The following is a 27,053-nucleotide window of genomic DNA, read 5'->3' on the forward strand; positions in this document are numbered from 1 at the left end:
TTAATTTATATGTTGTATTTTGCAATTAAAGTCTAGAAAGACAGGAAATTAGTGTTATAATCATGAAAGCTATTTCCAGTTTAAATAAACTTACATTTTTAAATGAAAAAGAGGTTGAACCACAGCACTACCATTTTGAAAACAACAGGAAATCTCAAATTATTTCAGTTAGTTCCCTAATTATTTCAGTTATTTCTCCATCAAACTCAGGATTTCCATGTACAGTCTCTGTGCGGCATCAAGGCCCCAAATGAAATCCCAGTGAGTCCAGTCTGGAAAATGTTTGTAATGAATGACACTTTTCAGCCGAGACTTTAAGTCTTCTGTTTCCTTTGGCTGGCAAACCCAGTCTTGACCTCCACTCCATATTGCTACTGGGACAGTGATCTCTTCGATCCTGTACAAGGGGGGAGTAGTCTGGGAAATGATAAATAGTGTAAGAAAATAATATAAGAATGAACTAGAGAAAAGGTGAATCATCTGGAAACTCGGGAGAAGCCAAAAAGGATTTGAAGAAACCAGCGAAATATCTCAGGGAGCTTCCATACGTCCCCAAAATGATTCCTTCCAAACCATTTGAAGAAAATATGGAAGTTTCTGCTTCAATGTTAGACTTTTGAGAGTACAATAAATGACCCAGAGACACCTATATGTCTGTGCCAGAAGGTGCATTTGGTTCTGCAGGGCAGCTTCTCTTTCCCTTGCTCCATTGTTTCCTTATTTACTTTATAAAACAAAGTGAGCCTCCTTGCTGTGTTTGGGACAAATTGCTTTCAGGTTCTGGGAAACAGTGCTGATGAAATCCTCAAAATTTCCAATAGCAACACAAAATACACAGGATTCGGAAGGAGGAGCAGGACCCCCAGATGGTTCATAATCATTCAACCCAAGAGAAACAGTATCAGTCTTTGAATAACAGCACAAAATCCAGAATACCTTTAAGGGCCCCCACATTCATTTATTCCCGTTAGGCATTGGGCACAGATCTCTTTGGGGGGGGGGGACAGAGCCTATGAACCCAGGTTCCCCATACTTGGTTTTCCCCATAAGGGATCTTGGGGGTGATGTATTGCAGGGACAAGCACAGTTCAGAGGCTGCTGGGGCATGCTCACTCCCATATGACAGAGGGATCCATGCAAAAGTTTTGCCCATGTGGAATCCCATGTCCTGTCATCCCATAGTCCCCTCTCCCCAGCAGTCGGGCTGAAGGCGATAATGTTAGTCACATCAGCCAGCAGGCAGACCCACAAACAGCAGCTATCTTTGCAGAACAGCAGAAAACCCAGAATACATTCAGGGGCTCCAACATTTATTTATTCCTCTTCAATGCCCATGAACCGTGAACTCAATTGTATTCATACCTGGTTATATATATCTTCATTACGCGAGCCGTAGTCAAACTTTCTGGGTTTTCCCATTTTAGCTGACTAGAAAATGAAAGAACACAAGGACTGGGTGGATATATTTGGCTCTCATAAAATGAAGCAGTGAGACAACTGACAATAATCAACAATGTGACAACGACACATATGGAATACTGAGCCGCTTTTTAACACCATGGTGGATTCAAGCTCTTCCTCTTATTATCTTTTCTAATGTGTATGTTTCCTAAGCACACTCTTGTCATGCCTAGCACACTATACCTGCTAGTCACAGGACCTTTTAGGTGCTATTTAAGCAGAAACTATGCATTGGTTCTCCCCCCAATGCCAGTCTTATATAGTGCAATGAACAAACTTCAGTAATTAAATATAAGAATAAGAATAATAACAACATGTGCTTATATACCACCCTTCTGAACAGAGTGCCATACTCAGAGCAGCGAACAAATTTAGTGTGACTATTATCCCCAGAATTCAGCTGGAGAGCTGGGGTGGGGAGGAGTGGCTTTAACCACTATGCTACAGCAGCTCTTGACAACCAAAGTCACATGAACACATAACATGAAGCTGTCTTATACAGAGACAAGCACGGGTCCATCAAAGTGAGTAAGGTCTTTCTCAGACTGACAGCAGCTCTCCAGAACCTCAGGTAAGGGTCTCCACTTCACCTATTACCTGATCTTTCTAGCGTGAGAGCCTGAAGGTCAAACTTAAGACTTTTGCATGCGAAGCAGATGGTCTATCATTGAGCCACTGCTCCACTCCTATATGATTCTATACGTCAGTTCGTATTACTTTTTGTGTAATAATAAATAAATTAAATACAGAGTCAGTATATTCAGTCAGTACATTTTCCTTAACTCTACCTGGCTCCAGTGGATCACATTTTTCACAGAAGTATAATCGGGAAATCGTGACATATACACATCGGTCCGGCTCTGCAAGGAAAAAGATATATTTAGAAGGCATTTTTTGTACCATGACAGATGAGAAGCAACACACCTTTGGTCCTTACAGCATGGCTTTCTAAGGGAATGCAGTTGTGCATGTCAAACGTAGCCATGAAGCATTCGCTGCTAAATTGTAAAATGCTCATCTCATCTTCATTGATGAGTGCCAAAGTAGACATGACAGGGAGTTTATTTAGACTTCCTCTATAATCTGGAAAGTGTGAAATAAAGAATGGTAATTAACTGAGTTATGTAGTTTTCTTAAGAGTAATTCACAGAGATTTTGTATCAACAATCTAAGCAGTAAATGCCATAGAGAATATTAGCCAGACCGGAGAACACTTTCCATTGGAGCCTGGAGAAAACTGAAGATAGGAGAAGCCACCCAGCCAGCCATCCTGGCAACAGCACACCAGGGTCATCTGGAACCTGTTCAATGAAACCTGTTCAATAAGCCCCACATTTTGCTGTTTCAGAACTGCAGAAAAGTAGGGAAACGTTGCAGACCAGTGGGACAGAGCTATACTTAGCATTTTGAGCTCTTTAACATACCAAAACAACATACTGGAAGACTGCTATGCCAAAGAACATCAATCTGGGTATTTTTTTAAATTTTATTTATGTATTAATTGTCTGCTTTTCTTACTGAGATCCAAGGCAGATTGCACAGTGCAAATGATATACGACACAATCATCAGGTAGGACATTTAGCAAGCAGATATAATAATGAACAACAGCAGATATACTAATGAACAACAGTTAGTATATTCAGTGAAAACAGATTCAATGGGCCACAGTAGCAGAAAATGTGAAACTAAGCACGAAGTCAAGCATAGAGATTAAATCTTTCTGAAACAATTTACATGGCATATTACTCAACCCAACTCTCTAGGGGCACATATCTGCACCAGCATATAGTATCCAATAGCATACCGTATAACCGCTGTCCCTACTAAACACCCCTCTGAGCTATATCTTATGACACAGTCCAATAGCCAGAGTAGAAAGCCATCCTGAATATTTCAGTGTTGCATAGTTTGTGGAAAGCTAGGAGAATGGGAGCTTTCCTGACCTCCTCAGGGAGGTGATTCCATTCCATAAGGTGGGAGCCACCACAGAGAAAGCGCGACTGCAGGCAGCTGGTGATTTTGCCCAACTGCAGGGTGGTATCTGCAGAAGGCCCTATTTGGATGAGCAAAGCTGCCATGACAGAAAATAGGGGGAGAGACAGTCGCACCGATATGGGAAGGAAGGGCTTTGAATGTGAGTCAGGACAATGGAGCGACTGCAAAGTGGGAATCATACAAGGCAGTGACCAGTGACTGGGCTTTTTTCCATGGTGGCAATTTCCCATTGGAATGTCCTCCCCCTTGAAGGATACCTAGCACCTAGCCTTACTTTCTTTGAGATGCCTGACCAAAATATGGACCAAAAACTTTGCTTGAGCTTTTAAGTAAGGGGTTCCATTTTTAAAGCTGTTCCATGGTCTGCTCCTAGTCAGAGGACTGTTTTTTTAAATATCATTACATGTGATTTTTATTTTTGGAGTTGTAGCAGCAGCAGTAGTAGTAGTAGTAGTAGTAGTAGTAGTAGTAGTATTGATCTTGATAGTTTTATTAGGTTTTTATGATGACTTGTTTTGATTGGTTTTTATTGTATACTTGGTTTCTTTGTACTCTTGAATTTTTTCTATAGTTGTGAGCCACCTTGAGCAGGACTGGAGAGTTCTCATATAAATTTTCTAAATAAATAAACAAAATGTAAGAGGAATAGAAACTCTAGAAGTTCTAGGAGATTTGCTAGCTTAGAAGCAAGTGTGCTGTGCACAGTGTTCATCTAAGTAGTCCCTAGTAGGGATGGGCACGAACCAGAAAAAAAACAAACCATGCAGTTCGTGGTTCATTGCATTTCATGAACCACGAACCATGAACTTTCACAAACCTACCCTGGTTCACAAAAACGTTATGTCCAGGTCAGCAAAATGTCATGTCCAGGTTAGCAAAACGTCATGTCCAGGTCAGCAGAAGGTCACTTCCGGGCCAGCAGAAGGCCACTTCTGGGTCAGCAGAAGGTCTGCAGGAAGTCCATCCCCTGTTGCCTAGGAAACTGACTGGCACCAGGCTGTCTGCAGTGACGAACCAAAAACCTAACCCAACGAGCCAGCCTAAAGTTCGTGGCAGTTCATCAGAAATGGGCTCTGATGAACCACTGGTTCGTGAACCACAAACAGGCCTGGTTCGTGATGAATTTTGGTTTATGCCCATTTCTAGTCCCTAGACTAGAAAAACAACTGTTAAATGAATTAACATTAACTAAAGGAATACAAAAACCTGACAATGACATGAATTCCCTGTCAGGAATCAAGCTCACAGTGTGTTTTAAACCTGGGTACTAGCAAGGCGAAATGTAGCCTAGGTGTCTTGCTATGAAAAGACAAGCTGCAGAAATCTTAGCCATGTCAGTCAAAGAAAACCAACTTGTTCCAGCTGCTATTTCCTGAGGCCCACAAGAGATCCAAGGCAAAGGGTGATGCCTCCAAGATGAGGCTTTGCATGGCTGCAGGGCTTTTCTGAGTGACTGGGACCCAAGGGAGTGGCGCTTGTGAGTCCATTCCTTCACACACTAAAAATACGTATTTGATTTAGAAGCATACAAAAATACCTCATTTATATTTTTCTCATTGAATCCACTAATAATAAGAAGAGCTTGCTTGCAGAGAACATCAAGTAGTTGGTGGCTGCAGCTTTGGGCCACAAATGCTCTGATTCTTGGACTCAACAGGGAGAACTCTTTTGTGCCAAATATAATCTGCATAAAAAAGAAACGTTCTTCACAGTCTGCATCATTCAAATACTTTTCTTAATACAGTAGTAGATGCATTATTGTAGCTGAGTCATAAGGGCCTTTTTCTTAAAATAGTAATTTGGTTTATTTCCCTGATGTTGGCACATATGCAGCTGCATGCAAGAGGGCTGCCCCCCCCCCCCCGGTGTTTGGGTGCACTTTTAGCACACTCCTCCCTTGCACACATTAAGCTGTCTGGCTATTGACATGAAAAGTGAAGCCCTTATTTCAGTGTCCTGAACTTATCAGAGAACTAGTGATTCAAGGACACTCTGTATTGCCCCTAACAGAACTATTAGTGGCACCTGGCTGTTATTACACTTCTGCTCATTCTCTGTCAAGTTAATGGTCTGTTAAAGGGGATGGGAGAGAGGAAAAATTAATTTGCCTACCACCAGCTGAGAAGATTTTGAGGGTTGGGGTAGGAGTTTTAAATTGTCCTCTCTTCCTTCGAGTACTTAGGAATGCTCAAACTCATGCCAGTTCATCTCATATCCTGTTCACAAGCCACAAACAGGGAGATGATAGATGATGTATGGTTGTTTGCATATTGCTTAACTATATTCCTTCCTACCTATACAGCAGCATGCAATTAGCTTTTTGCACTAGAATGCAGGGCCGGATCTACGGGGGGGGGCAGGGGGGGTAGTCTGCCCCCGGTGCTGCCAGGGAGGGGGCGCTGGGAGCAGCTCCCAGCTGCCGGAGCGCGCAGGTGGCAGTGCGGGCAGCCTCGCAATCCCCGGTCTGCCTTTTGCCTGCCCTGCAGGGCAGGGGGTGCGCGGCAAGCCGGCCGCCCCCTGTCCTGTGGGGAGGCGAATGCCGCGGGCAGCCTCACAGCCCCCCGCACTGCTTTTGCCTGCCCTGGAGGGCAGGGGGTGCCTGGCAAGCCGGCCGCCCCCTGTCCTGCGGGGCAGGTGAAAGCAGCGCGGGGGGCTGCAAGGCCAGCTGCGCCATTCGCCTGCGGGGAGGCAAATGGTGCGGGCAGCCTCGCAGCCCCCCGTGCTGCTTTCGCCTGCCCTGGAGCACAGGGGGTGCACAGCAAGCCGGCTGCCCCCTGTACTGCGGTGCAGGCGAAAGCAGCGTGGGGAGCCGCACTGCCTCTTGCCTTGCAGCTCCCCGCGCTGCTTTCGCCTGCCCTAGAGGGCAGGGTGTGTGTGGCAAGCCAGCTGCCCCGTCCTACAGAGCAGGCGAAAGCAGCGCGGGGGGCTGCAAGGCCGCCCGCGCCATTCGCCTGCGGGGAGGCGAATGGGGTGGGCAGCTTCTCAGCCCCACATGCTGCCTCCGTCCACCCTGCATGATGACATCACCAAGTGACGTCATCACGCAGCATGGGGAGCGTGCGCACGCTGCGCACGCACGCGAAGCAGTAAGCCAAGGGTTGCCCCGGGCGTGGGCAACTCTGGATCCAGCGCTGCTAGAATGTTCTCACATAACTGCTGTCAGCAGGCAGGCAATACAGACAATTAAGTCAGTCACAAATCATATACATCAGTGTTCATCTAAGTAGTCCCTAGACAGAGTAATAGCATGTGCAGTTTTGCAAAAAAACTGATGTAAACCTGTTTGGTAGGCTAATGTCTGACTGATGCCTCCAAATAAAGCAAGTGACTGTCAACTGGCAAAACACAGTATCCTTGGTCCTTGTGACTCCTCAGTCTATCCACCTATTGAAGGCTCCTTCCATCATGTAAAGTTGTCTATTAGTGATGGTATAGTCTATGGAACTTCAAATGCAGTGATTTGGGGTTTTTTTTAATGCTTGTCAATGTTCAGGAGTTTGAGGAGAATTGCCAGAAGATCACCCACTGTAGTGGAGAAGATGGCTCCCCTGCATACAAGTTGTCTTTAATATTAATTTTAAAATGTTGTTATTCACACAAACCTTCAGCAATGATTCTGGAAAGCGTGCCAGCTGTATAATAGGACTTATACTATATTGAAATGTATATGCAGGTCCCAAGGCAAAAAACATTTTAATTTTTGAAACTAGTTCAGGCTTTTCAGAAAATGCCACAAGAGCTAGAAAAAGAGGAGAGATTCTTGAAAACAAAAATAACAATAATAATATCCACTACAGAACGAAAACAAGATTATGGCTGAGAACTGTTAAACAATATCATATCACCGGAGCAAGAATATGCATTTTTACCTGAGGTGGAATGCTGCCTTTGAGTAAATGCTTACTCCTTCCCCTTTGAATATTGAATAACTAATACAAGTTATGTTACTTTATAAAGTTATATTTTTTTTTTTGAAACAAAGAAAAAACCCAAGATAATAAAAAACAAACATAAAGATTCAAAATGTGAAGGAAATTTGTCATGATTAATCACTAACACCCCTGTTATTTTTCTACCCTAGCACGTATCTTTCTGCAATGAGGTAAGTGTTCTTCAGGAAACCCCATGGTTTGTGCCAACATGACAACTATGACCCCTCACTGCAATGCCTTCCAGGATTAGTTTTCCTTTCAATATAAACTCATGGGATATTTATTTTTATGCCAATAGCTGAGGTAAAAAAAAAAGTGCCTCAATGGCAAAATCAATATATTTCTGGGGTGTTTTTATGCCACATGTAACTTTTTATTTACAGAAATCAAGCTGTAAATGAGAAGTGGCTGCATTTTGGAGACATTGTTAACGTGGCTGCGTTTTGGAGACATCATGGCCTCATGATATCCTAAAAGGACAAAGTTGCTGAGCTACATCTCTGAACCCCAAAAGAAGTGCAACCAAAGTGGGATTTTTCCTCAGATGATTAACAAAATTAATTTGAAGAGGAATCTGAAAGGCAAAAACACATTAGCTTCTAGAAAACAAAACTGTAACCTCTAAAATCTTTTGGAGAAAATAGTCGTGAAAGGGAAACCTATTTCAGTAAGGAAGGGGAAACAAGGCAGGAGAAGAAGAGAACTCATTATGGTCACATTATTTGAAGCCTATGCTGAATTAGGGGCCTTAGATGAATACTACACAATGGATGGTGTTATTCATATGCTAGAATCTGCATTCAGCACTTAGGGCCAAGCTACACATGACAAATGACACTTGAATGGCAAGTGGATTGAGTGGAGGGCAAGTGAACAGGGAGAAATAAACTTGCCATTCAAGTGTCATTCGTCATGTGTAGCTTGGCCCTCAGTCAGGAATAACTCTGGGTTAGAAAATTCTGGAGACTGGAGATGGAGCCTGATGAATGCCTGGTTTGGGCAGGAGAGGGAACATAGTGGCATCTCATGCCATACAGCCCTCTCTCTAAAGCAGCCATTTTGTCCAGAGGAACTGATTTCTGTCATCTGCAGATTAGTTGTAATTTCAGTAGATCTCTAGGTCCCACCTGGAGGTTGTTAGCCCTAACTCTATGTGCCTCACTAAATCTGATATTCACAGTGGAACAGACCTCACAGCCCTTCCTCTCTATTACAGCTGCCTTTGTTGTATTTCAATAGAATATAGACATAGCCAAGAACCAAAGTTTTTCTTCTGCATACTTGAATGCTTTCCATGTACCTATGGTACTTCCCTGAGCATGGCCAGCATAATAGATTTTCTCCTGTCTGCTCTTCTGAAGAACAAAGTCTGTCATGGCAGGAAGGTCATAAATACCCATTTCATGAAAACTGAAAAACAAAGCAAACAAACACACACGCCTCAGTGAAAGGAGTTCCTAATAGTTTGTGTAAACTGGCTCTGTCTCCAGTATGCACTAGCAAAGATATTAGTGTAAGTGAAGAGAAAAGTTAACAAGATTCAAATACCTAAGCATTTGTTCTTATGTAAGACAAGGATCCTTTTCATATACACAACCCTCTAGGCTTGCCAACAAAGAACAGCTCAGTTGACCTAATAGGACATTTCCTGTCCCACATGTTTACCAGGACTCCTTAACCCTCCCCCCCCCCACTGCAGTAGTTATGACTAGAGATGGGCACAATCCAAAAAAATTTAATGATCCAGCGGATTGTGGATCGGCATCAACAACGATCCCGAAATAACGATCCGCGCCGATCATCTCCCGTTCCCGAGCAGTGGATCGTGGAGACCATAGCGGGGCACGCTGGTATTATGTGGGAAGGTGGGTGGTGCCGGCAGCCGCCGGGCCTGGTGGGCATGGGGAGGCGGTGACGAGCTCCCGCCCCTCAGGGGGCGGGGGGTCTGGCCGCTCATCTGTGTTTGGCCATCAGAGCTGCCTATCAGGGTTTGCAGGGATGAGATTGGAGTGCCCATGGCTACAGAACACCCCCTTACCCCTCCCTCCCCTGGGTGTCTTCTCCCAACTGGTGATTGCTTTGCTGCTCCATGGTTGGAAGGAAGCCCCGCTGATCAAGTAAAGCTGGGCTTCCATTTGGGTTTCCAGGGTGACAGAAGGAGGGCAAACAGAGCTCAGGCATTCCCCTGGCTCCGTTGCCAGGGGAATAGATTGCTGGTGCCTGAGTGTCTAGATCCCCAATCCAAGCCCGATCGCCCCAATCCAGGCCTCTCCCGACCGCTGGATCATTGGCCGTGGACGATCACGATCCGCCGGTTCACGATAGCGCGATCCCTATTATCGTGGTTTTTTTTCGATCGTAATGCGGATCGTGCCCATCTCTAGTTATGACACATCTCTTGTCACCTAGCTCATGTCCAGTTTCCCTGGAGGCCATGCCTCTTCCAGCTATGCTCGCTCCTCTTCCAACTGTTTGCATTTACCTCTTTCTCCTCAGATGATCAACAAAGAAAAAGGGCCAGGGAAACTCTGCAATGGGAAACAGACTAGCAGATATGAGTCTACTGACATGTCTCGATCCTAACTTGTTATTTACTATGTATCTGTTTTTAAGTTTTATAAATGTACTTTCCAGCAAGCCTTATTCTAAGTAAGCAAAATCAGAAATAGGAAATAGGGAACCTCTTTCCATGAAAGGCCGTTACGATCCCGTGAACTATTTTAGGCACAGAGAGATTTAAAATTATTCAAAAATAAACTCACAGGGATTACATTAAATTTTATGCTAGCTACCAATGGGATACAAGCAGAAGTAAAGTTTGTCAAAGAATACATTTTGAATTAAAACCAATTTGTTCCTTGAATGACACATTTCACTTAATTCTCACCAAATGAACTTACCTGAAATCCCAAAATTCCTCTTGGTCTACTGTAAGGAATTTGTGTCTTCTAGACCAGGAATTGCCCCTGTTATTTCCAATCCACACATCATATCCTGCATCTGCTAGCATGAATCCCAGGCTACTATTGGGCAGGTTTGCTAACCAGACACTGCCTTCCATAGTCAGACCGTGCATCAGTAGTACAGCAGCCTTTGACCCTGAAAAATAAAACACTTTAACTTAAAAGCTCTACAAGATGACATATAAAAATTAAAAATTCTACAGGCCTGACTGCCAACAGATTCTTCATTCAAGCCTCACTTCTCATGACGTGTTGATCACTGGCATGAGTACGATCAAGGACTGAAAAAAATATGGAGGAGGGAAACTGTGGCTGCCAAATAAATCAAAAGAAACAACCGAGGAAACCAGATATAACCTCTGATCAAGGCATTTTCCGGCTGAAACTCTGTATAATATTGCCGCCCTAGTCGGAATGAAGAGGCAGACACCAAGTTGGATCTAAGGGCCACTTTATTAACTATATACATACAATACTAATAACAGCGGCAAGGGCCTACAGCGGTACAAGTCAAGCCACGGGGTCCCACAGACCACCGCCTTGACTCATCTGGGCAAGCCCCGAAGCCCCGGGTGCGACCCATCCAATGGATGGTGCGGACCCGGCCGGCCAGGCAACGTGGTCACCCCCCTAATAAGCTCCTACCACCTCAGCCGTATAGCAGTGAGGGAAGGTCTCACAAGCGGGGGTTTCCAAAGGCAGCCTGCCCTACCCCTGGCAGCCGTCAAAGCAGTACCAGGCCCCCAGGCAGGCCCCTCTTCCCACTATGGGGAAGCGCCAAGGGTGCTCACCGTCCCGCACTTAACTAACCCCAAACCTGCCAGGACAGCACTAAGAGGCCTCACCCTAAGCCAATCACCACTCCCATACATCGGTGCAAGGTAGGCGAAAAACCCCTCCTCCCATTGGCCAATTACGGAAGAGGGGAAAAAATTCCTACCTGGCTCTGTAACAGCAGCCAGCTAATCCTACACCAATAGGGAGCGGAGGGCGGGCCGAGCAACTGTTGCAACTGCGGCTGGGCACGGGCGGCGCAGCCTCTAAGGCTCTTGCCCCGCCCCGCCCAGCCAACCCAGATAAGGAAGGGAGGGGAGGTGTTGGTGCAGCCTCCCTCCTTCCAGCGCGGCAATTAACGGCACCCGGCTGACGCTGCATGCAGCGAGCCAGGTAAGTGCCGCATTGCCGCCCTAGTCGGAATGAAGAGGCAGACACCAAGTTGGATCTAAGGGCCACTTTATTAACTATATACATACAATACTAATAACAGCGGCAAGGGCCTACAGCGGTACAAGTCAAGCCACGGGGTCCCACAGACCACCGCCTTGACTCATCTGGGCAAGCCCCGAAGCCCCGGGTGCGACCCATCCAATGGATGGCGCGGACCCGGCCGGCCAGGCAACGTGGTCACCCCCCTAATAAGCTCCTACCACCTCAGCCGTATAGCAGTGAGGGAAGGTCTCACAAGCGGGGGTTTCCAAAGGCAGCCTGCCCTACCCCTGGCAGCCGTCAAAGCAGTACCAGGCCCCCAGGCAGGCCCCTCTTCCCACTATGGGGAAGCGCCAAGGGTGCTCACCGTCCCGCACTTAACTAACCCCAAACCTGCCAACGCCAGGGCCAAGCCTCTGCTTAGGCCCTGGCGCCCCACTGATAGCCTAAGGCCAACTTAAGCCCCTGCCGCAAATCCTCCAAAAAAATTTGGTTGCCCGCCTCAGATAGGTGCACCCCATCACCTCTGTAGAGGTCGGGACAGTCGGCCCTGATCCGGGGATGGGGCAAATAGACGCCCAACCCCTCCTCTAATGCTTTCTGAATGGCTCGATTAGCCTTCATCCTAGCCCGCTCTATGGCCTGGCGACTCACCGCCTCCCTCCATACGAGGCGGGGAACCATCGCTGACCACATGATCAGCACCCCAGGCCAGCGCGCCCTGATGAGGTGCAAGTCTGACTGCACCTGCGCAGACAAGGCCTTTCCTTGCAGCATCCCGAGATCATTGCCCCCTAAATGCAAAACCAGTATATGGGGAGGCTCCGTCAGCCCTCCCCCAAACAGCAAAGGCAACAGGCCCGACCACCGAAGGCCGCGACGACCCTGCCATTCAACAACAGCCCTTTCACTTAACCCGAGCTGAGACCCCACAGACGTCCGTCTCGCTTGATGGGCAGCCCAGAAAACAAAACTGTGTCCACAAATCAGGATCCGCTGCTTGCAACCGCGCACAGGACCTAGGAAACAATCAATTAGTAACATTCAAATATGAGGGAAAGGACGCACATAAGAACGATAAGCCGAAGATTTCCACCTGCCCATCCTCTGAATGGCTGTTGCTGAATATCCCATAGCCGCCGCCGTGGATGCGGCCCCAATCCGAAAAGAATGGGTCCCAAAATTAACACCCTTTAAGCCCAATTTAGCCAAAGCGCGCTTGGTCACCGCCCAGAACTGAAAGCGTGTTAAAGGCGCCCCGTCCTGGTGTAAAAACAACAAACCCTCGGCCTCACCACGTGCCCTCAGGTAGCTCCGCAAGGCCTTAACCGGGCACAAGTCCGTCTCTTGGCAAGACCCCAACCGAACCACTATGCCCCTCCGCCTCTGGTCCGTCTTAGACCAACGGATTGTAAGCTCAACTGAGCCATCGACAAACCTCAGATCCCTAACCATCAGAGCCCGACCTGAGGCATCCCGTCTCGACTGCACAACGAGTTCACTCACCCGTAAAGCCCCAAAAAAGGCCGTCAAAGCGGCCGCATGGAAAAGTATGGCCTCGTAACGCGAACTACACACCTCCTTCCAAGACGACCTAAGGCCCCGAAGGACTGCCGGGGAAATGGGCTCCCGAGTGTCCACACGAGCGGAACTTTCCCTGGCCCATCCTTCCAACATTTTCCGAACCCGGAAATCGCCCGTGGCCTCAGGCAATCCCCGGGCCTTGCTGGCAAAAGCCAGGGCCGCTAATTGCCCCCGAATGGACCTAACTGCCATACCCCTACCCCTCTGATAAATACAAAATTGAATAATGTGCTCAACCGGCACTGGCCAACTGCCCGCCAGCCCAGCGGCCTTCCTGAAGACCCCTAACTGGCCTACCGCTCTCCGGTACGCTCTCCGTGTGCTGGGCGCGATTGCCAGTTGAATGGCCCGCGACGCTTCAACCTCCCAAGCTGCCACAGCTCCGCCGGCATCCGGACCGGTTGCCGATCGGCCTCCGGAGCAAGCCGCCAAAAACGCTCCATCTGTAGGCGAGACAAAGCGTCTGCCACCTCATTATCGATCCCTGGAACGTGTTTAGCTCTGAACAAAATATTCAGCCGGAGGCAAAGCAGAGTAAACTCCCTCACCAGCACCATTACCCTAGGGGACCTGGAAGTCAAGGAGTTCACCACCTGCACCACTGCCTGGTTGTCACACCAGAAGTGGACAGTATGGTTTGCTAACTCCGGACCCCACAAATGAACTGCAACTAAAATGGGAAAGAACTCTAAAAACGTGAGGTCCCGCACCACTACAGAAGCCCTCCAATCGGGAGGCCACTGCTCAGCACACCAGTGCCCATGAAAATAGACCCCGAAACCAGTGGATCCAGAGGCGTCCGACGTGACTTGAAGCTCAGCTTCAAGTAACAACACGTCCCGCCACAAGGTGACACCATTGAACTCAGTAAGAAACTCTTCCCAAACAGCCAAGTCCTCTTTCATACCCATGGACACCCTCAAACGGTGATGGGGGGCCCGTAGGCGCGACATAGCGTCACAAAGGCGACGCAAAAAGGCCCGCCTTGGGGCGACTGCTTTACAGGCAAAATTCAGGTAACCAGCTAGCTGCTGTAGCTCAATAAGGGAGGCCTTACGCTGGCTCCTGAACTCTCGCACCCGTGCCCTCATCTCAACGACCTTTTCCATCGGCAATCGCAGGGACTGTTGGACGGAGTCCAACTCAATCCCCAGGAAAGTCAAAACCGAGGAGGGGCCTTCCGTTTTTTCGTGAGCCAGTGGGACGCCCAGCTCATCTGCCACTTCCATAAACGTAGCCATGAGCCTGGTGCATTGTCCAGACCCCGCTGGCCCAACGAACAGGAAGTCATCTAAATAATGCGCCGTATCGCGGGAAGCCGCCCGACGTCGCACCTCCCATTCAAGAAACGAGCTAAAGCGCTCAAAGGCAGAACAGGAGATAGAACACCCCATTGGCAAAGCCCTGTCCATATAATATGCCCCCTCAAAAGCGAACCCTAAGAGTTCAAAATCGTCAGGATGGACAGGGAGAAGCCGAAAGGCAGACTTGATGTCGCATTTCGCCATCTCCGCCCCCACACCGTTCCGGCGCACCACCTTGACCGCCTGGTCAAATGAAGTGTACCGCACTGAGCATAGATGCCCGGGTATGGCATCGTTAACTGAGTCGCCTTTGGGGTATGACAGGTGGTGGATGAGGCGAAACTCACCCGCTGCCTTCTTAGGCACAACGCCCAGGGGAGAAACCCTAAAATTAGGCGTTGGAGGGGCCGAGAACGGCCCCAACACCCGGCCTTCAGCGCATTCCTTCCTAATTTTAAGACGAACGATATCCTCCTTTCCTAATACGGAACGTAAGTTACCAGCCATAAATGGAGCACGGCCGCCCTGCACCGGGATCCTAAAACCCTCACTAAAACCCTGCATCAGATAAACAGCGTCATCCTGAAGCGGGTACTCTAACAACAAACGCTTAAGGGCCCTCAGTCTTACCGGGCTGGGGCCCTTTAACAGGGGGGTGTTGACCACCTGCGTTGCCCCCCCCGACTTCCTCCCTCCCCAACCTTGCTTAAACTTAGAGCAGGCATTATAGGGGTGAGGACCGGCGCACGAGGGACACTCGTGCCTGAATCGGCAGGGCTTCCGCATGCACGAGCCTTTATATGCGAACTCCCAACATAACAGCCGGGGTTGAACCGACTGACCCGCAACCGTGCGGGAGCTGGAAGACTGCGCAGAGCGGTGCACGACGTGCCCACTATCAGACCTATCACCCGTGTTGGGTTTAGCAGGAGACATGACGTGAAGCCACAAGTCCTGATGAACGCGGTCCCACGGCAAACTAGGGTTCATGGCTGCCCTCATCCGAAACTCTTCGTCGTATTGCATCCACGCCCCCCCTAAAAAACCGGTATACCCTTTAAAAATAATGTCCAGGTATTGGAACAGCTGGATGGCCCTACTGGGCTGGGCCCTGACTATAACCCCTGCATATATTATAAAACCAGGAAGCCAGTTGTTCCAGGTCCTATCAACTCGCCTCCGTTTCAGGCGCTCTTTCTCCCTATCATCCATCTCATCTTTGCTTTTCTTCTCCAGCTCACGAAATAGCAAAGAAAACAGGTCAACATACTCCCCTTTCAGGATTTTGTCCTTCGTCGCCTGGGTCAGGTGGTCACCTAATGGTAATGCTGTATCCCCGAATGGCATGGCATTAAAGGGGACCTGACCATAAGCCACAGGTGAATAAGGATACCCCCAAGGGTTCCCAGGGCAACCAGGCCAACCCATGGGAAAACCAGGGAAAGGCGACAACCCACTACTGCCCCACAATGCAGGGGTTATGCCCTGAGTCTGTGCCACTGTTCCTGAATTGCCCGAAGGAGACCCAGAAACCACACCAGGAGGTAGCTGCAGGGTACCCATGGCAGGCCCAGGAGCTGTGCCAGCTGAAAAATGCCCCCATGGTCCCCAAGGCCATGAACCGCTAAGGTGTGGTGCAGTGCTCTTACCAACATCCCCAGGTTCCACTGCCACAGCCACAGGCGCGGTGTCCTCGGGCCACTCCTGCTCTAGGTCAACCGGTGCTTCCTCCTGCTCCATGCCGGCCGTCATATTCCCACTGCTGCTTTCACCGGCAGATGCTCCCGCAGCACCTTCCAAAAGAGCCAAACGACGCAAAATTTCCTTATTAGTCGCATTCCTGGATGCACGCCTAATGGGTCGACTTGTGCGCACCCCTGGAGCTGCCGGCCCAGGGACCCCTTTTAATTGCTCCAGGGCAACCAGACGCCGCAAGATGTCCCCTTGCTCAACAGGTACATCCTCATCAGAGGAGGATAAAGCCACCTGAGGTCGCTTAGCAGCGGCCTTCTTAGCAGGCTGCTTCCCTTTATTAGCACCTTTACCCTTCCTAGGGGCCATGGTAAGGAAAGACCCACAAGCCTGCAATTAAACTAAAGCAGCCAAAAGCCCTGCACCAAAATGGCCGCCGCACTTAGAGATGGCCACAAAATGGCCGCCAGCCAAAATGTAATCACTCTCCCCTCTCTCCCACCGGACCAAAAAGGCCCTGGCCCGAAAACCCAGAAGCCCCACTTCACCTGCCGAGGCTAATGGTGGTGGTGGGGGGGGGGCGTCTAATGGCCCGGCCAGCGCCAAGCACCCCCAAACGCAGCGCAATTCTGTGCCGCCTGCCACAAGGGTGGGGGGGGAGGCAAAAACGCCACGCGGCAACCACCCAGGCCGACCAAACTGCCCCGCTCCTAACAGGCCACCCACGCAGGCTATAAGCAACGGCACGTGGGAGGGGGTAGGGCCCCTGTGCCGCCCAGCTAGCTGCCCCCCAACCACTCCCCTGGCAAGGGATAGAAAGGCAGGGAAGAACGGCCGCACCGCTGCCGCGGCACTCAGGCGAGCCCTCCCCCACCCAATCGCGCACGCCGCCTAAGCGGCAGAAAAACTGGCGGGCGGGAGGTTCCCCGGACGAGCCGCGACCCACGCAGCCGTCCGATCCCTTGCTGCCCTGCCCTGCAGCCAAGCACGCGGCCAATGGCCCCAACGCCGGCCGAATCCGCCGCCGCCGATCCTCCTCGATGCCGCGGATCCGCCGCCGTAGCCACCGCCGCTCGAGGCCTGCACCTCCGCAGCTGCTCGGAGAACGCGACCCGTCTCTCCGAGCAACTGTTGCAACTGCGGCTGGGCACGGGCGGCGCAGCCTCTAAGGCTCTTGCCCCGCCCCGCCCAGCCAACCCAGATAAGGAAGGGAGGGGAGGTGTTGGTGCAGCCTCCCTCCTTCCAGCGCGGCAATTAACGGCACCCGGCTGACGCTGCATGCAGCGAGCCAGGTAAGTGCCGCATTGTATGTCCTATTTTTGCTTCTAATACATCAGAATCTAGAACATACATACACACAAAGGACTAGACCAAACAAAGGTCATTTTTAAGGCACAACATGGAAAACTGGAAAGGGAGCTAAAATCTCCATGGATTACACCTCCCAAACTTCTTTTTGTTACTCTTTCTATGATCAATTCCTGTATAGATGTCCACTTGGAGAAAAATGGCTGTTACAAAGAGGTTTTGCAGCTACATCTTTTGTGGCCAACCCTTTTTTTTGAAGTCAGCTCCTTGGATTGCATCCTCCATGTCCTTTTATAAGCAGCCCATCACCAGAGCAAGCATTTGTTTGTTTGTTTTCCGTTCATGGAAAGGAGCAACAAGCTATGCAAAGAAAAGAAGCCCTGGAAAGTATGATTCAGCACATGTTGCCCACACCACTTATGCCGCCATAAGAAATAGAAAAAAAGACATTTCTTGCACTTAGAAAAATATCAATTACAATAAAAGGATACTAGGTTGAATTCTTTACCACAGAATTAGCTCTAACTGCATATGGGATTTGTGCTTGTGTTTGTCAAATGGCAGTGCCCCATGCTGCAGGGAAAACTTCCTTTTGAAACTGAGGAGAGTTTAATTAAGTGATGGTAACCTATGGTTTAAAAATGTCCTAAGTCCCACCACATATCCCTAAGATATTTGGAATAATAAAGTAGTTCATTCTTTGTGTTCTGTGATTTTTCTATATTCCTAAAGACTCCTAACACACAGGTTGGTCTCTTTATATTTTACTATGATGTTAAGATCAAAAGCAGTGGCTTATCTCATTTTCTTTTTCCATGTATGTTTCCCAAGTTTACCTCCTGGAATTCTGTTCAGGGTCAGGTAATAGCCATCAGCTGTAAGCACTTCATATTCCTCACAAGGGTAACCCCAGTGCTGGATTATCTCACTCTGTAAGGACAACAAAACAAAGATCAAAACTACTTCTGTTCACAAAGTTTAAAGAACTTGGTGGAAGCTGAAGGATTGTTGTTCCTGATGTCCAGTTCTTGGTGTAATACAGAAAAGAATCAGGATATGACAACCCAATGACCTTAACTGCAATTTCCTGTAGGGCAATGCATGGAAACCAATATGCACACAAACATACACCCACACATATCTGCATCTCTTTATAATCAGGTATTTGGATGTTTGGGGCACTCTAAGATGATCAGCAAAAAAATGACAGCACAAAGCAAGGGGGGAAATGGGATCTCAGAATTATGTATTTGGTTTTCATATAGCAATTCATTTTAATACTTTTTTTAAAAGGTGATGAGGTCAATCCAGTCTCCATGTGGATCAATCCCCAAAAGTACTGTCCATTCACATGACAAGAACTATTAGCTCACAACAATTTATTGTGTGTATATATTTGCAGATGTCCAACATATTTCAGCTGTTTGAGCACCCAATCATATAAAAGCTTGAGACAGTTCACATGTTTAAGTCCAGTGGCACCTTAAAGATGAAGCAAAATTTTCCAGGGTACAGGCTTTCATGAGTCATAACTCACTTTGTTAGATAAAGGAAGCAAGATAAATATCTTTTGTATCTCACAGAGTGAGCTTTGACTCATGAAAGCTTAGAAACTGGAAAAAGTGGTTGGTTTTTTTAAGTGCTACAGGACTTGAATTTTGTTCTACTACTACAGACTAACACATCAACTCACGTGAAGCCACATATTTGCTCCCTAAAGAGTGGAAATTCCAGTTCACATTCAATGCTAACTGCATGGTGGAAGGAAAAAACTGACAATTGTTCTCTACTGCATTTCTGCAGCAGCCCCTCCCCAACCGCCAACTGAATCTTTAAACTGGTACAAAATCATTAATGCTTTTATAGTGTGTGTTTGTGTGAGAGTTTCACTTACAATGTTCATAAACTTTTCAGGATTCACTTTTGCTTCATTTTTTATTTCTTCCGAACTCACAACTCCTTGTACAATCATCACGATAAACAGTACTAGCCACATTCTCAATTACCTGCAAGACAACTGAACATTTCAAATGTACAAAAAAAAAACCATGGAAAGTTTCAAAGAAAAATAAAGGCCTACAATCTTTTTCTTTTTGACTTTTTAAGAATCTAGAAACATTTTCTAATCAATTCCTTTTTTAAAAGATAAATTTGAAGTGAAGGAGGGGCAGAAAGGGATGTTCTCCAAAATTTCACTCTGTAGGTGCTCAGAGGCAGGCAAAATCTTCCCAAGACTTCCTATCCTCCTGCTAGAGCACTACCCTGGGGCATATAACATAAAACAACTGCAAGGGCTGAAGTTACAAAAGGCTTCCCTGATTTCTCCTCAAAGAGATATGAAAGAGAAATCCTGCTCTTCAAAGAGAAAAGAGTGAATATGAGCAATCAATGACAATATATAATATTGTGAATTTTGGAAAAAGAAACTCCTCACCCCATAACAAAGCACCAAGCAGAAGTAGAGAAAGGAATTTTAGACAACCATGAATATTACTAAAGTAATGTGTTTGTTGCTGTTTTCCTTAGATATTTTCTTGCTCGACATAACGACACAGTGGCTTTGATCTAAATGGCAAAGGACAGGTGCTTGCCCCCAACAAAACAAGGAAACTCTTGCTAGAATTTCTGTTTCTCAACTGTCCACTATGCCACATGAAGGTGAGACTTTCAAACATATTTGTGTGATTATATTTTCACAAATATTAACAAATATTAACAAAAAAATGGATTTTCACAAATGTGATCTTACCTTGCCCATAATGCTAATTTCCTATCAAGCCAAGCAATTCATATGATTGCATCAATGATTTGTTCAGAATGTGGCAGCATGGCAGCTAGCCAAATAGCCACTAATGGCACTTAGTTACAATTTGCTGCCTTGTTAGGGCCATGAATTTTTAAAAACCAGAGACTTTTCTACTTCCACCACCAGCAGCATTCATAAGTAGACATGGGCATGAACAGCAATACACACTAAAAAAAACCCCCACGAACAGCCCAATCTGTTGTTCGCGAACAAGCTGTTTGTGAGGCCCCATTCTAAACGAACAGGTGGTCATTGCAAGCCTCGTTTGTTGCTGTTCATTGCTGTTCATCAAGCCAGACAGTCTGGCACCTGCAATCAATTCCCTTTGCAATTTAGGCAGGGATTGTCTGAACTCTGTCTGAACGCCTGCTGTTGCCCTGGAAACCCCAATCTAAGCCCAATTTATCTTGATAGGCAGGTCTTCCTTCCAAGTGTGGACTGGCGCTCTAAATTTGTTACAAGAGGAAAAGACTAGGGGGGAGGGGGGCTCCCAGCTCTGGCTTTCAGGGAGAGACAGCGAACATGTTCATGACAGGATCATGTTTGTCAGTGTTTGTTGTTCATGGATGGCAACGAACAATGAACACCATGTTCTGGGGGGTTTTCTGTTCGTGCCCATGTCTATTCATAAATTGGGGCATGCCTAGAATTTACTGTCCAAGCTCTACCTCCGTCCTCACCAGTGACTGGCATCTGGTTTTCCTTCCATTTCCCCCCAGCCCCGTCATAAGGCTTAGAGAAGGCTGCTTCTCAAACTATCTAATTTGGTAGACTGGCACCATATTTGTGCCATATTACTATCATATGTGCATAAGCCAGTAGCACATCAGATCAGAAAAACTAACATTCTTTTTACACTTTTAATTAAGATAAGTAGTATATTAAGCGTAGATAGTTAAGATAAGTAAAGAGATTAGATTAGTATGTATAACATAGATACATATTACAGACTTTAAGAATTTATATGATATATTCTTTAGCTTAAGTTGGGTATGGAAAACTGCTGGGAGTCACCAGAAAAGGGGGGGGGGAAGGATGGGGAAAATGCAATGGGGTGGAAAATGATAACGATTTTTATGTTTATGTTTGTAAACCCATCCAATAAAAATTTTTATTTAAAAAAAAAGATCAGAAAAACTAACATTCTTCACTGTATTAATTAGAATGGGAGGGAACATACCAAGTGTGGTATACTCGCAAAGACGTTCACATTTAAATATATTAAAGATTGACTGAAAGGCCATGCATCTGCGCAGATAGTATGAAATGTCTATTATTTATCGTCCAGGAAAATATTATTTTAGTTATTTTAAAAGCCAATGAATAAAGACATTAACAAAAATATTTGATTTATAATAATATTAGTATTTATGTTCTCAGATCAGTGGGTTCAGATGGGTTCCCAAATAACAAACACTTATAGATGCATACAAACAAGCAGTGTTCCACAACAAAATGTTACTGGTTGTGAAGAAAGCTGTCTCCACAGTTGTCCCAGCCACCCTTCTGTGTTATACCCCTCCCCCTCCCGGTTGCTTGGCTCTTCCTTCTCAAACACACTTCACTGTTACTCTTGGTATCTCTCAGAGTTCTTAATGCTTTACCCCCTCACTGCCCAAAAAAACTTTTCCTTTTCTCCTGTTCCAGCCAAAGAGTCTTAACCTATTATTCCCTTCCATTGCAAGGACCCTTACCTTATTCCTCCTTCCTCCCAAACACTCTTCACTCCCTCCTCCGAAACACCTTCCCCCATTCTTAACCTTTTCCTGGAGTAACCCGGTCTTGGTTTGCACTGACCGGGCATTGCAGTTCTGAGAGGTCCACTCTTGACATAGCTCTCCTTACCACACAGGGGCAGTGGCTGGGCCTAGGGTGGACCACTTCACTGAGACATAGTGTTCAGCAGCCTGGAGCAGCTTGTCTTGTTGAGGAGTGCTGCTGCATGGCACCAATATCCAGGTCTGTGTCAGCTTTGTAAAACATGATGTTGGCTTGCCCTAGAGAAGCTTACTGAGGCACAGTGTTGGTTGGGCCCAGGGTGGCTTGCCAAGGTGCAGCACTGGCTGCTCCCAGGATAGGGAATGGGATCTGATTCCCTTGGTGGGGGTGGATCCCTCCCAGCCTCCATCCCCTGCCAGTGCTCACCTGGCCTGTGGGGGTAAAAGGCATGGGGAATGAGCCCAGGAGCCCCACAGTACCCTCCCTTGCACTCTGGACTACTTGTCATGCCAAGACTGATGTCATTATTGGTGGAGCAAGGAAGTGAAGGCCCCCACACTGGGCTGATTTGGAAAAAATAAGTCACTTATCCAGTGTTTTAAATTTTTTTTTATATTTTTATATTTTTAATTTATATTTGTATTAAATCAGGCCTGTGAAGGGGCCTTCATTTCCTTATTTTACTGGGAATTATGTCATTTCTGAGGTGACAAGGAAGTGCTCCAGACTGCATGTGTGCAAAGGTGAGTCCTCCTAGTGCATGACCCACTGCCTCCTATCCCAGGGTGACTTGCTGAGGCTCAGCGCTGGCTAACCCTGCCTCAGTGGCTACTCCATAGTGCTGGGTTGGAAGGAAAAGGTGCATTTTCTGCATCTTAGTTTGGGCTTTTTGTTTTGGGAAGTGTCACATTTGTGTTAAATGGTGCCTGAAGGGGGACAGGCTAGGGTTGCCAGGTCCCCCTGTCTTCCCAGTGGGAGGTGGGGGCCCTGGCATCTACCAGGTTACTAGTCTGTTGCACACACATGCTTTGTGTTCATGAGCTCCCGGACCCACATAATGACATCACTTCTAGAAAGTGACATTATCACACAGGCCATGGCCGCTCTGGAAGCACCAAATTTGGCCTGTATCGGACCACTACAGAGCGTGAGAGCACTCCCATGTTCTGCAATCCGGGGCCAAATTGGGCCTGAATTGGCCTGGAATGGGCCACTGCAGAGTGTGGGAGCACTTCATGCTCTGCAGTGGCCTGATCTGGGCTGATCTGGGCCAAATTGGCCTGTATTGGGCCTGAATTGGTATGGAATGGGCTGCTGCACAGCACGAGCACTCGCACTATCTGCAGTGACCCAATCTGGACCAATTTGAGCCCAGATCGGGCCCACATGAGTGCGCCGTGCCACCTGGGAGTGTGCGGTGTTGCCCGGGAGTGCAGCTCTGAGTGGCCCATGCCTCTCCTGCCAGCCAGTTAAGTGGGGGCAGGGGTGGAGGGTGGGAGCAGGGGATCCCTAGCAACTTTAGCACAGGCACCCATCACACAGAGTTCTTCTTTGCCTATCCTCATGTTCAAGCTTTCATGAGTGCTTTATTTTTTAACTTTCTTTCTTTCTACACACAACTTCAAGGTGCTTTAATGTTGAGTCTGCAATCCCTTCCCTAGGTTTGGAGCCTGCTTGTTGTCCCACCTCACCTAAGGCCACGTTGTTATGTACTGCCTGGTCCTCTCTATCTCCAGTCTCAGACACTGTCTCTGTTCTTCCCTTGGGCAGGATGCCTGCAAGAATGTCTTCCCTTGCCCTGCCTTTGCCTTGTCCTTTCTTTGCAGTGTGTCGTTCCTGTACTCCCAACTGGGCCTGCCTTTTTAGCCGGTTCCAGTCAGGGTAAAAGGAACTGTCCTGCCAGCTGCATCCCTGCCCTCAGGGCCGGCACATCAATGGAGGCAGGTCCGGCAATTGCCTCCAGTGCAGAGGCACCGGAGGGGGTGCAGGGGCATGCACCCATGGAGCAACTGAGTGGGAGGGCTGGGAGGACACAAACACGCCAAGCATTCCCCCCTATTCCTGCCTGTCACCTTATAAACTGGAAAGGAGCGGAGGAAAAGTTATAAGTTTGTTTTGAGGGACTGGGGTGGGGATGGGACGGAATAATGACAGAAGAAACCAAAGGGGAAGGGGAAGGAGAAAGCAGGAAGGACCTAGAGAAACAGCTGCACCTCATGGTGTGCACTTTGAATGAGCTGCTGAAGATGCAAATCCTTCTTCCAGGCACAAGCCTGCTGGACTTAAGGGCACCCAAAGACCATTTCGGGGTGGGCTGCTGCTGCTCTCTCCCAGGATGCCCTCGCATCAGGGGTGTGGAGGGGGGCTTGTGCCTGGAAGAAGGATTTGTGTCTTCAGCGGCTCATTCAAAACACACACCCTGAGGTGCAGCTGTTTCTCTAGGTCCTTCTTGCTTTCTCCTTTCCCTTCCCCTTTGCTTTATTCTGCCATTATTCCATCTCATCCCTCCAAGAAAACTTGTGCGATCCTCGTCTCATTTGGTCCAGCTCTAAGTTGCCCCATGCTGCCTCCGCCATCACTAGCACACAGCTGCGGGCCAGGCACAGCAGGTGGCCAGGGCGGTGTGGGGCAACTGAGCAGTCTGGGTGTGCACGCACATGTGCATGCATGCATACTCACACGGGGGCAGCAACAGCCCTGAAGCTGCCCCCGGCCTCAGGCACCAGAAACTCTGGCCCTGGCCCTGCCTGCCCCGTTCCTGCATCTTTTAAAATAAGCTGGGCCAACTGCAACACAGGGCAGAAGTGCAGCTGTCTTCTTGGCCCTCCTTCCTCTATGGCCTTCCATTACTGTTTCAATTACTTTCTATTTTGCCATCTAGTAAATACCAGGATTTTCTTTGGAACTTCATTACTGAAGCATTTCTTGGAAACAGTGGAACACTTACTGCAGCACTAAAACTAATGTTTAAATCAGAGGATGAAAGAAAACTTAGATGGCTGTGCAGGTGAAGTATATGAAAAATGATACAAGGTTAATATTTTTTAATGGAGGGATAACTACTTCATATTAATTTACCTGACAGAAAAATATTTAGAAGGATAATAAGAGAGAGAGGTAAGGTTGCCAGCCTTCTGGTGGGGTCTGGAGATCTATAATAATAATAATAATAATTGATTTATATACCGCCCTTCAGGATGACTTAACACCCATTCAGAGCAGTTTACAAAGTATGTTATTATTATCCCCACAACAAAACTCCCTATTAGGTGGGTGGGGCTGAGAGAGCTCCAGAGAGCTGTGACTAGCCCAAGGTCACCCAGCTAGCTTCAAGTGCAGGAGTGGGGAATCAAACCCGGCTCTCCAGATTAGAGTCCCAAGCTCTTAACCACTACACCAAACTGTCTCTCTACCAGAATTACAATTGGATCTGCAGACTACAGATATCAGTTCCCCAGAGTAAATGGCTGTTCTGGAGAGTGGACTCTATGACATTATACCCTACTGAGGCTTCTCCCCTCCCCAAATCCTACTGTCTCCACGTTCCAAATTTCTACGAATTTCCCTGCCTGGAGTTGGCAACTCTAGACAGGGTCCATCTGTATAATATTTCTATTAATCAAAGAAAAACTGAAAGAAAGCCAGGACTTACATAAAGAATCTTTTGCTTCTTTCCACTCCTTTCAGGCACCATACAGAATATTCTTCTACTGATACAGTCAGTTTATAGTTGGCATGCCTCCACTCAAAAGTGTTATCTACCAAAGCAAACGTAAATATGGACTTTGTGTATCTAGATGTTACAAATATCATCCAGTTGTGCTTTTTTACTGTTTGAGGTATCTGGCTTTTTGCCAGTTCATTACATGCATGCAGAGCATGTATACATTGGAACTGGTATCTAATAGTTGGGGCTCACCTTTTAATTATATCTGCTTTAGAGGGCATGTTCTTTTCTGATGTTCAGCCTAAGCCTTTTCATTATTACTTTCAGAAAGCTCAATTAAACTTACACCCTAGTTTCAGATATTTTCTACCTGTTGCTTTCCGTAGATTTTTTTTTAAAAAACTAACATATCCTATACAACATCACAAGTAGAATCCCTCCCTTTACATTCTGTTGCTGTGAAGTATTTTGGTAGTGTTTCTTACTGTGACAGATTCCGCGCACCTTGGATAATGCACTTTCAATGCACTTTATCAATCGTTTGAGGTGGATTTTTTGTTCCACACACAAAAAAAATCCGTTCCAAATGATCTATAAAGAGGATTGGAAGTGCATTAGCCAACGCGTGCAGATTCACAATGCCTAGGCAGACATTTGGAGGAACAATGGCTCTCCAGTACATTTTCCATTAACCAACCAGGCTTAGTCACATTCATGTTGTTACGAATGAAAGCTAGAGAAAACATTTCATCTTAGGAAGGCCAGACATTTATGAAGATGATCCATTGTTGTTCGAAACAATCATACTAGAAAAACCTCACTAGTCCTAGATCCATACGTTTGTTTTGTTTTGTTTACTTTATTTATACCCCAAATTTCTCCCCAATAGGGGCACACGTTGGTTTACATCATTTTCCTCTCCTCCATTTCGTCCTCAGCAACAGCCCTGTGAGGTATCTTAGGCTGAGAATGTCACATAGTGAGCTTCCTTGGCAGACTGGGGGTTCGAACCTGGGTGTCCCAGATCCTAGCCCAACATTCTAACCCTTGTGCATCCTGTGGGGGTAACGTGAGTCCATCAGAGGTGAGTAGCACCTGGCTATTGGCTACTGTTCTCTGGCAGGATCTAGATCAGGATTCCAGAACTCAGATCGGCCAGACTCTTCTAGGCACTTACAGCAAGGAGAATTGAAAAAAGCTGTTATCTTTTTCTTTCCCTCTGTGTGGAGTATGAGTCTGACAACTGGAGAACATCATTTACCATGCACCCATTTGCTTCTTCCAGAAGGGGGGAGAGCGGGCCAGTAAGTACTCTTGGCATATCCCCATTGGTGGGGAATTGAGGTCTGTCAGGAGTGCCTGGCACACTTCATGGCAACCAGATGTGAGGGAAGACTGCCTGATGGAACCTCCTG

The 27,053-nt window shown here is 47.3% G+C and overlaps 1 protein-coding gene across 2 annotated transcripts; it reads right to left on the bottom strand.

The window, feature by feature from the left end:
* LOC129332105 (lipase member M-like) lies at positions 1 to 25,711 on the bottom strand. Of its 2 annotated transcripts, none has more exons than XM_054982951.1 (10): positions 25,624 to 25,711; positions 19,341 to 19,463; positions 18,283 to 18,376; positions 10,290 to 10,488; positions 8,690 to 8,799; positions 7,060 to 7,196; positions 4,995 to 5,141; positions 2,250 to 2,321; positions 1,363 to 1,428; positions 1 to 417 (listed from the first exon to the last, which is right to left on the bottom strand). In XM_054982951.1, exons 2-10 carry the CDS (start codon positions 19,440 to 19,442, stop codon positions 190 to 192), a joined length of 1,155 nt encoding a protein of 384 aa, XP_054838926.1. In that variant the 5' UTR covers positions 19,443 to 19,463; positions 25,624 to 25,711; the 3' UTR covers positions 1 to 189. The 2 variants fall into 2 exon arrangements, with proteins under 2 accessions (XP_054838926.1, XP_054838925.1); XM_054982950.1 differs by having other exon boundaries at positions 19,341 to 19,452; positions 25,624 to 25,706.
* Positions 25,712 to 27,053: the final 1,342 nt, after the last annotated feature.

Source organism: Eublepharis macularius, chromosome 6 (assembly GCF_028583425.1).
Source record: "Eublepharis macularius isolate TG4126 chromosome 6, MPM_Emac_v1.0, whole genome shotgun sequence".
Lineage (NCBI taxonomy): Eukaryota > Metazoa > Chordata > Lepidosauria > Squamata > Eublepharidae > Eublepharis > Eublepharis macularius.